The sequence below is a fragment of the Leptosomus discolor genome, chromosome 19, assembly GCF_034619465.1.
Source record: "Leptosomus discolor isolate bLepDis1 chromosome 19, bLepDis1.hap2, whole genome shotgun sequence".
NCBI lineage: Eukaryota > Metazoa > Chordata > Aves > Leptosomiformes > Leptosomidae > Leptosomus > Leptosomus discolor.
Window position 1 is genome coordinate 2,833,753 of NC_141409.1, and position 11,359 is coordinate 2,845,111.

Below are 11,359 nucleotides of genomic sequence, written 5' to 3' on the forward strand. Positions count from 1 at the left end.
TTTTATCTGGTGTAACTAGGAAGAACCCAAAGCGCTCTTGAATTACGTATGCTGAACAGCTCAGCAACTGAGACATGATTAGCATCATGGCATGAATCAAGCATGTGCATATAAGATCGATAGTCTCAAAGCAGAAGGATTCACTCTTCACTTTGACTCAGAAACATTTCTGATTTTAATGCATTACTTGAAAAATCCTCTCCAAAATGTTTCTCGTAAAACACAGAGAAAATTGAGAGCTTAAACAGTCTTGTATAAAACTTCTCCTGATCAACTTGCAGATAACTCAGTCCTCCAAGACACAAGTACTGACCTGATGGTACTCCCAACATTAGAAAATCATCCACATCAGCCAAATAGTCTCTCTCCCTTTCTCTTGATTTACAGTGTAAGTGCCATTTTCTTCTCCTCTCCTTTCTAGATACTTCATGGTGGACTTCTCTGCCTTTTTGCCCTGACACCCCTGCCCTGAGAAATGTTCATGTGCTGGAGCTCTTCAGATGACACTGGCCGAAGGCCAGCATGTGAAACTAGCAAGAAAAAAGAAGAACAGAACAGGAAATATTGCATATCAGAGCTGTGCAGGGTGAAAACCACACCACCTATGAGGCTGGGAGACCCAGCGGTACCGTGGTGGGGTACAGGCTGGTGGACAGGGAGGACAGCAGGATCCACAGTGGCAGCATCAGTCTGCTGCCGACCAGACACAGGGATACAGTCCTGCGGGAGCTGCGTGAGGACACTGACACGATCAATGTGATCTAACAAGTGAACCTTTATTTCCGTGTTTCCAGTGCCATTTATAACCCTCGACCACACCCAATAAATACTGATTGGCTTCATCGCAAATAACAGCCCACAGTCCAACCCGACTGGCCACATTGCGAGTCGTGTTCAAGTCACGTTCACAGATGTTCACACCCATCTTCTTCAAGAAATTAAAACTGCGTCATTACTGGCAGCTGTCTCTTCTCCTGCACCTGCAAGATGTTCATGCCCCCTGCACCAGAAGTTGTTTATGCTTTCAGCAGTTCCGGTACGTCCCAGCTCAGATTCTCTGGAAAGGCTGGATTGTTCACATGTCCCTTATTTCATAAATGTCCTCCCACACAGTCCACTGCTCCACTGGCTTTCTTCGCTTGGGGTGCCCAAAGGGGAACCCCACGGGGCTTGCAAGCCTTCTGTGGAAAAGCAGATGAAAGGGAAATGGCCCAAACCCACAAACATCAGCACTGGCTCTTCGGCTGGGGGACTGCAGCCACTGCCACCACCCATCCCGCTTCGCTGCATCCGCTTCCAGCCATCACAGGGTTTGGGCTGCTCCAAATGGATGGAAGCACAGTCTGGAGTAGTCCAAAGTGCAGGGAGAGACACGTGAATGTGTACCCAAACGGGAAGCAGCATACACAAAGCCTAATCTGATGAAAACGCTACAAGCAAATAGCAGCAACTGAGCTGGGAATCCCTGTTACAAATTGCTCCAAGTAACAACTAAAAATATAAATACAGCATGCTGCTGCAGGAGATGTGTGACTCAGGAAAGAGACATAAATCTTCTAATGCGCGTTTCAGCCAAGCCCGGAGGCTGAGCCCTGTAGGAAAGCTGTCTGTCACCTGGAGCCATGTGTGCCCTGAAGCCTTCAACACTGCGGCCCCGGCTCAGACAACACGTCCCCCACTTAACTGGCTGTCCCCAGCACACTGTGAAAGGAGACAGTCTGGGGGTCGGCATTTCCATGAAAAGGAGAGGGATTCATTTACTTCTGACTCACCCCTTCACCCTGCATCATGAATTACTACCAAAACCATCCATTTTTCACACCTCCAATCTCAGCTTCCCTGATAGAAGGTGAATAAAATTCTACCAAAGCCCTGCCTTTCTGCGCAGCTGAGGTGTTTTAGATACAGGGCTACCAGATCACATCCCGAGAAAGACTTCAGGGAGAAAAACTCCTGGAAGTACCAGCGAGCAGCAGCAGAGAGCACGAAGCCTTTGCTCCAGAGGTAGGAGGCACCGGTGTCTTCAACTGTTCACAATCTTGGGCTGTTCCAGAGAAGCAGCCGAAATCGCCGGCAAAGCAGGAGGCGTGGGACGTTTCTTGTGCGAGTTACACAAATGTCTGCAGTGATGGAAATAGTGCCTGTCTGTGGTTTCTGTGGGGGGACGGAGGGGACCAGAAGAATTGACTGAGAGCCAGTTCAAGAAACCGCAAGGAACTGATATCGGGGCACCACGGTCGGTCCACACAGAGCGCAGTATTTGGTGGCCAAACAGAAAAGTTATTCAGAGCCACCTCCCCAACAAACAAGAGTTATGTGAATGGCGGATGAATAGGGGTACTTACAGGGCTCTTTTCACAAAGGAATTGGCCACCAACAGCCAATCGCCTCAGGACCAAGTTGCTTCTAAAGCAACTTTAGCACGAGGCTATAAAATAACAAATACGATGCACATTTCATTTGAAAAGGCCCTTCCAGATAGAAGTTCTCCAGTTTACTTTCTACAGCTTTCAACCACCACTTGTTAACCAGTAAGTAAGTCTCTGTCCCTCTCCCCATGGTGCCTACACGCTGAATAGTGTCCCCCCTCAGCCCAGCCTGTCCCCAATGCTCTCCATAGGTATGACATGATGGTGTACATCCAAGTTAGCCAACAGCAAAAGCCCGTTCCCCACTTTGCACAACAATGTAGTCAATCCAGGGGACATCATCTGCAGAGCAGTTGCTGCCACCCAACCAGAAAGCTTGGGGAAAAGAGGGTCCTACGTAGCAGACACCTAATCTGCAGACGCTTTCATCAAGGCCTGGTGACCACGGCTGAAGAAGAAGCTCCTATTGCCTCTCCACCCACCTCTACTGAGGTGCCACAGTCATTTCCACATTTCAGGGCTGCTCATGCAGTGATCAACTTCTCAAGAGCTTTGGCGACACAAAGGCTCTGAATATACACAGAACATGTCCTCCAGTTGTAAGATCTTTAAGTTGGAACCAGTTACGGGATTCTTAGGCTTTCCCTAGATGTTTTGACCCTGCATAAACAGCAGTCACCTCCCACCCTGCCGTTCTTAGTGGCTGTCCTACAGCGGAAGGGAGGACAGGCAGGACAACGATGCTCCCAATACAGTTGCCAGCTGATGACACCCTGCAGGGTTTCTTTCCAACAGTGTGGACAATGATCAAGCAAAAACCATGAGAAAATCTAACATCGATACCTCTTTTCTTTCCCCCTGCAAGACAAACAAACCCCAACAGCAACACTGGGCAGCTCAAATTAGCTTTCTCCTGAGTCCCTTGAAGGAAACACGGTCCAACTGCTCTTTCTTCTTTTTATAAGCAACTTCCTTTGGCTCTCAGAGTCACCGCTGGGACCTGCTCCATGTTGTAGCCAACATAGGAGTCCCTTTAGCAAGAGTGGTACCTCTCCAGGATCTCACAGAAAGCCCTTTCCCTGGAGCAGGAGGAGAGGACAGTCTGATGTTCACAGAAAGAAAGAAAAAGCTTCTTCTCATCACAGCTTGAGGTGGGGTGGGGATAGGAAGTACTCTTTTGGAAGTGGCACACCACAGCCAGCCAAAACTATTTCCGTAACGTCACTAGCGATCACAAAATGAAACAAACAGCAACCTATAAACCTGTTTTTAAGCTAAATCTAATTATTTACGGAAAGCATCCACTTTCCTCGAAGCAACTTTCCTCAAAACATTTCAACTGTTCCTCAGGCTTTCCCTCCTCATCTACGCCCAACATAACACCAGCCCTGGGTTTGCCAAGAATTTTACATGTGACTGATGGGCAAGTCATTTAACACATCGGAAGAAGATAATAAGCTTTTTCTTACAGTTACCCTGATCTTGGTTGAGTCTTTAGGGGTGACCAGATGGAAACAGATAGCAAAAGTTAAAGAATGTCAATAATCCTGAGCCAGGACCCTGAGACTGATGTGCACCTTGGCTCTGGTCCCTCTAGCAGAGCAGAGCTTCCAGGAACAGTTCTCCAGAGCTTTGTTCCTCTCCCCGCACCATGGACTCAGGGAACTGACTGATGGGGTGCATTATCCCATAGCTTACCGAGCGTCTGCTGGTTGCGGACCCCACCTATGACCACGCAGATCTCCGCGGGCACATCTCCCGGCCCATCTTTTATGTTCTTCTTGGAATCTTTGGTGTCATCCTGCCAGATCACTTCTTCGATATAGTCATCTGGTACCTCTGTTTTCACTTTCACCTCAGTCATCATTCCAGCCTCTTCACTGGGTGACGACTGAGATGTCACTGAATCAGAGCCCTCTGCTTTCGGGCTCCGCGGGCTCCTCTTCAAACACTCCCTGAATGGGGGGAAAAGAGGAGAAAATATGAATCCTCGTTGTCAAGCACTCACTTTCTCATCACTAGGACCTAATTAAATGTACTTTTGTTTAATGCAGTTTATTTAAAAAATATTATAAAAATAAGTATGGGTAGGTATGAGTGTCCATCATACACGGTAAGTAATTAAAATGCAACCAGATGAAAGTAATAAAGCCATTTCCTAATGAAAATAATGGTAATGAAAATAATCTTCTTCATCACAATCAATAGTAACAGTCATAAACAGACTGAACCACTAAAGAAGAGCACAGAATTTCACCTGGTTCCTACCAGGCCAGGAGCACAACTCCAGCAGTCCTGACATCAAATATTATGCCAAAACTAGTCCATACATGCAGAGGAAACATCATATCCTCCTGACATTTGTAATTTGGAGGTATCTCCGCCCTTGTGCACTTGGTTAATGTACCATCGCATCCTCTCTTTCAACCCTTCAAAGCAACCTAAGTCTCATCCTATGGTATTCGTATGGCCTTATTTAACATATATGGTGATGACCAAAGGGATCATATGTAATATAATGATATTTAGGGAGACTACTAGATTATGGACAGACACAAGATTCAAAGACAACAGAGAAAGCATGATGGATGGGGAAAGGCAAAGGGAAGGAGAGGTCCAAAGAATTTAGAAACAGATGAAGGAAATAGTATGTTTTCATCTTGGAAAGAGCAAGCTGGAAATTCATGGGAGAAAACAATCAAAATTCAAAACCCCTTAAGAAAAAGAAGGACACTGGAACCCCAAAGCTGTAAAACAACATCAACAAGTGATATGGTGGCAAAAGGCAGAAGGATTTTGAGCATGACAGATGAGGACCAGGTAATAATCCAGAGTGTAGAGCCTTTTCCAAATGCACCATCCCACCACTCATTATAGGCTCCCTGTTTTTAAGAGTGGTTATTAATAAATTCCGACACGCAATGCAAAGATAAAATAATTGCGGGTTCAGTCTGTACAGAAATCAGAAGAACTAAATATATAACAATAGCTCAGACTAGCCAGAAACAGAGATTTTAAAGACTGTGACATATTTAGGGTCATGGAAACACTGGGAACAGCTGAAGGTGTCTGAAAATGTTTTAAGTAGAAATAATAGACAAAATTAAGTGAAAAACAGGCTGAACGTATGGATGCGAGTTATTAGACCATGCAATAGTGAAAGAGAAGGAAATCCCATTGCATGGAACATCATAGAAGGTCAGAACAAAGTATGAATTAAAATGTTAGAAAACTAACACCTGCAATGGTTTCTGATACTGGTTATGGAGCTGGTAGAGAAATAAAAATGCTGCAACTGAAGGTGAAAGTGCCCAGTGGGTAATCCTGGGAGGATGGAGATGAGAGCAGCAGATGAACGAAGAGAACAATCTTCTGCAATAATTACTGCACAACCTCCTACACGGACACGTAGTTGCTATTTCAAAATGGGTCAGTCACATCATATCACCAGATATTTTATTATTCATCCCTTCATTCTCATTATGGAATGAAATGTACAATTAATAGCCCCTAAACAGCGAGAATTAGCCTTGACCTGCCTCCCCACTCATTGTCATCCTCCTCACACATACTCCCCCCCGCCATGCTCCCAAAATCATACAGGGCTTTTACAAGTGAGAAAGATGAATTAATACAGAGAAAATGTGGTTGAAAACTGGATGATTTTTATGGTAATATTATTGGATGTCCAAAAGGTCCATCAATCTCAGCCGACCACAGTGTGCCTGGGGACCCATTCCACAGCCAAGGGAAAGGGAGCAGCCAGGAGCAGAAGCACAGAACATTCAGCAATCAGAGAACGGTGGGGCAAATCAATCAAACTGAGGTGTGAAATGCAAAATACCGATAAAGGCAGCAAAAGCCATGGGGTGGAGGGAAAAAACATCCCTCCTTCGGTGAGGACAGCGGAAGATCAAAATCAATCCAGTACAATTCCCACCGGCAGGCAGAAAGGGGAAAGCAGTCAGTGAAAGCCGGTTTAGGTGCATTAATATAAATAAATTAATATAAATAAATTAATATAAATAAAATAGGTGCAAAACCTAAAGTGAAGGCAGATGCCTCGGTCATAGACGGTACAGCAACCTGTACTTGCCAATCCTGGACAAAATAACATAAAAATGAATGCAGGAGCCAAGTGATGTGGAATCAAAAGCTCATACAACTAGCAGTGAAGCTAAGGATATAGCTTTCTGAGGAGATTATAAATTGGGTAAGAACCACAGAATTACAGACTGGTTTAGGTTGGAAGGGACCTTAAAGACCATCCAGTCCAACCCCCTGCCCTGGGCAGGGACACCTCCCACCAGACCAGGTTGCTCCCAGCCCCATCCAGCCTGGCCTTGAGCCCTGCCAGGGAGGGGCAGCCACAGCTTCTCTGGGCAACCTGTGCCAGGGTCTCACCACCCTCACAGGGAAGAACTTCTTCCTAGTATCTCATCTAAATCTCCTCCCTTTCAGCTTGAATATAAGAGACCTTCTGACGGTGCCCAGCTTTGCAGCTTTTTTTTCGTGTCACATTCCAATATAAACCACATCAACAGTATACAGCACGGAACAACAAACGGGCCATGTGCTCCAAGGCCAAATGCTGTCCTCAATGCGTACTGCTCCCAAGTAGAGGCATTTCCACAGGGCTCCTGAAATGGTTGATGTGGGACAGATTTATTAATGCTCTGGAATTAAATTTAACATCACCGCTGCTAAAAATTACAAGTGACCCATGAAGGGGTAGAGAGCAATGACTGTGAAAGGGACACCAACACCAGTGAATCCATCACTCCACAAGCTGGCTCTGCTCAAGCTGAGCAGTCATAGGGTAGTCAAACGTGTCCAGGAACATGGGTGCACCCACGAACAGCAGCCACGGTGCTCAGCCCTGATGCCAGCAGGCAGGTCATGCTGCAGCCACACAGAGCTATGCTCTGGCCTTAAAGGACCAACAGAATTTTTGGTTACACATGCCTGAGGCCAAACAAGGAGGTAATTTTCTCCCTGTACGAAGCCAGTCCCAGCGTGCTGCAGATGGACTGAGCGCCCTTGTTTTTAAAAGGTGATTAGAAAAGCTGGAGACGGTTCAAAAAAGAGCATGAAATGGTTCGAGACTGGGAAAAGATACTTTACGACTTTGCGAGACCAAACAACTTCAATCTATTTTTCATGCCAAAAGGAAGACTGAGAGATTATTTGATTGCAGCAGATTATCATCTTCATGGGGAGAAAACACTGTCTTTCCTTAGTTTGGCAGGGAAGAGTAGAACACAAGCTCATTGCTGGAAGCTGGAACCAGTTGAAATGAGGCATAAAATATTAGCACGGATGGTGGTCCACTGGAACAACCATTTTCCAAAGGATGTGCTCAGGGAGAACAAAGCTCTCCAAGTCTTCAAACCCAGAGTATCCATAGTCTGGCCAGCCCCGAGTTACTGGGCTCAGTACAGATGTGTGCTGTCCAGACTTGGTGGCCTGAGGCTCTAGGAATATATAAATTATTAGACCAGAGTGATGAACCCTCAAAAAACTTTGCTCTTCACGCTTGATGACTTTCTGGGTCCATCTCTGCCAAGACAGTCACTTCCCGGCTGGGCCCTCTGCTCTTAGGTGGGACCTAAACCTGCAAATGTTAATTGAAAGCAATACTATTCCTCTGATGTCGCCCCATATGTTATAAGCCTGAGCAGGTGCTCGCTGTACTCCTTCTTAAGGACTCCAGCCCCAAATATTTTAGCAGCTGTCTCCTGCATGATTTCATAGTACTGAAGCCCTGAAAGGAGCATGCAGATGCTCTCAAAGGCAAATAAGCAAAATCATAAAAAACATAGTACCACTGGATTTTTACAATCATCTTACAACAATTTTACAACAAACAGTTCTCTGCCTTGGGATGCTTTCTAGGAGAGATGAAGACAGCAGCCAGCAATGAGCCCAGGTTACAGAATGGGTACAGACACACCCACTGCGTGTGTCACGGAGGTGAACCCACAGTCCCGCAACGCTCCCCGTTGAGCACCCCAGCATCACGTGCAAGGCCAGGCACTGCCCGGTGACCCAGCAGAGAGGTCTGTGCAGACCCACATCCCCCTCAGATCCCAGGGAAAGAGCTTTAAGGTGGTGAAAATGGAATAAATAATAAGAATTAAGAATTTTCAGATTATATATTTATCTATAAAAATAAAAATACATACATATATATTAAAATATATATATATATAAATGTGTTTGTGTACATACAAAAAGCTGATACTTGTGTCTCTGGCAGCATCCCCTTGTCGCACCCCGCTCCTGCCACGGCAGCCCCAGGACACACATTCTCTGCTGACACCCTGAGGTGCCGGCGTTTTATTGCAGGAGCCAGATCCTGTTTCACAGCACCGAGGGCCCCAGCATCCAGACTGCATGAGCCAAAATGCAGGGAACACCATCCCTGAACACAAGCTTCGTTCTTCACCTGCATGAGGCTGGGAATCCTTCCTACACCACCTGAGAGCAGTTGTAACTACCTTTTTCACTGCTGTGTCACCTAAGAAGGTAGAGCTGTGTTCTTATGTCACTTTTATTATTTCTTATCTCGCAGAGATTTTCTAGCCACTGGCTGACATTAAGCTTTAACCAAAGTTCCACTGCAGACTTCCTCCGGCTCAACGTCCAGAAGAACATTATGGCTCTGCAGAATACCTTAAAATAAATGTAATCAAACAGCATCACAGTCCCAGCCCTCCTTCCTTCCCCTCTGCATGTGCTACACAGGGGACAGAGGAGCCAGGAGACCGTGACTGCTTCGTATGATGCATGAGAGGAGCATCACCAGCTGCTGATACCAGCAGGTGAAGGTGATGGACGCCTCCTACCTTCCATGCACGTGGAGAGCAGCTCCTTCACCTCTATCCTTACAGCCTCCAAAGTACAGAAGGACAGACAAAACAGGACAACTTGTCTGAAGGTTATAAAACAAGATCCTGACAGGTGATGGATCAACTCTTACCAGCCTCTTGCTAGCAGTGACAGAGGCCAGTCCCCAACAGCACAGCATCACAGCGATCGCCACTCGCATGATGACTGCCCAGTGGCAGTTCATTCTCTCATTCTGCTTGGACACTGCAACCAAAATGCTCCCCAAGCATGAAGGTGGGTCCCTTTCCAGGCCAGGAGGCACAGGGCTGACAGAGAGCTGCTGCTGCAGACGGCAGCACACCCAACGGAGCAGCACTGAAACTCCCAGCAGCAGGTCTGAGCTCTCAAAGAGCTCACTCAGTGCCTCAGCTCCGGGCTACACAGGTTTGGGAAGAAGGCAGCAATGGCGGAAGAAAGCTCTCCTAGCAAGAACTAGCATCACTTCTGGTCCCACGTGAAGTCCAGCCAGTGCTCCTGTGGATACAGCAAAACTAGGATCAGTCCAGGCTTCTTGGGTCTGAAGCTTAGTTACCCAATTTGCTGAGGTGATGCTGTGCCAACCTGAGTATAACTGTCCCCAGGGTGCAGGGGGGAGTTGAGCTGAAGGAACAATCCTCATGGGACAGCAGAGTTTGAAGCCTCCTGGTTTGGCTGGGGAAACAGTACCAACGTCACGGAGCAAAACAGGAAAGAAAAGGAAATTACCGACGCTGGAAAACTTTCGGTGGGACGGAGAGGGATACACAGACAGCTGCAGTAAAAACGGCTTCACTTAGAAGACAGCATTCATCACAGTCTCCATCAAGCATGGCATCAATCCAGGAGGGAACACATGTGCTGACCCAAGAGAGATGACGCAGGAAAGCATAATTTCTTTACTACCCTTTCGGTCCTTGGATGTTGCATCCCCTGCAAGCCAGCGACGCTGAACTTGCTCAGTGTTGTGCCAAATTCTGCCTTCCCTGCTTTGGAGCAACAAAGGGCCTCCAATTAGAGTGAGGATAAAACAGTGGCAGATCCAGAACATACCTCTTCTCCAGAAATTCCCTGAGAGCCAATGTGACAGACAACATGCTGCCTGGTGGAAGGAACAAATTAGGCCCCAGCACCACTGTGTCCAGACCTGGTTCTGCCATTCCCCTCCTGCTTGCAGCACCAATGGAGCTGATGCACAACTGCCAGAACCATGTCAAAAGGATGAGTAGGAATAGGAGGGAATTTTCAGTTCTGCAGTTCCCAAGGCTGGAAGCAAGTCTTACTGGTTTTGGGTCGGGGCACACAGAGAAGAGGACTACACAGCTTCTGCAACATCAGCTAAGTCAACTACTGGTACTTGTTCCTGGAAGCAGAAGTACTCCCCAACGCGAACCATGAGGTGACCACGTCTCCAAGCACTGTGACCGCGAGGCACAGAACTCATACTGTGCTAACACAGAGATCAGCCCCATCTTCTGAATTCTTGTGGGGCACTGCTGGAACACACTGGTACCATGATGTGGTCAGAGCCTCCACTTGGTGGAGACAGCAGCACACAAGAACTACAGGAGAACCTACCGTGAGTCAGAACCCACTCCTGGGTACCTGCAGCCCTCCCTCTCCTGCTGGCTCTGAATGCAGTCCCCAGCCTCATGCCATCACTTTCCTAGGTAAAACGATGCAATTCTATGGTGTTCAGCTGTGGCCTTCCAGGAATCAGCTGCAGTTCCCTCTGCAGGTCCAACCTGGTTTAACATCCATGGTGTGATGTTTCCCGGGAAGAGAACGTTTTTCCCACAAAGCACTGTTTGTATAGGACAAAAACTTCTCAGAGAAATCAGACCAGAGATTAGCAGAGTGCACAGGCACACCTGGCTTAAATCCCACCCCCTTCCACAGGTTGCATCTAACAACTCCATGTCTTAGAGCTTTCCTGGGGTATACCAACCGCCTTTACTGTTTAATGTCTTGATACTGAGTTGTGGAGCTTGGCAATCCAATAGGCTCTTCCTTGCCAAAGAGAGGATGCAGAAGCCTTGGGATCGCACACTGCTCACACCATCAATGGCGTGCCTGGTTGCTCCTACAGGTGAGGTACTGTTGCACTTTCCAGAACAGACTCT

General features: G+C 47.0%; 1 protein-coding gene across 1 annotated transcript in view; it reads right to left on the bottom strand.

Moving 5' to 3' along the window:
• The window catches only part of ZNF618 (zinc finger protein 618), a 78,461-nt gene extending 68,065 nt beyond the window's left edge, over nt 1-10,396 (bottom strand). Inside the window, exons 1-4 of the mRNA XM_086475920.1 lie at nt 10,290-10,396; nt 9,218-9,303; nt 8,043-8,133; nt 4,068-4,324 (exon numbers count right to left, since the gene is read on the bottom strand). Of these exons, the coding sequence (XP_086332046.1) occupies nt 4,068-4,324; nt 8,043-8,133; nt 9,218-9,303; nt 10,290-10,396 (541 nt within the window). The remainder of the gene's footprint in view (nt 1-4,067; nt 4,325-8,042; nt 8,134-9,217; nt 9,304-10,289) is intronic.
• Nucleotides 10,397-11,359: the final 963 nt, after the last annotated feature.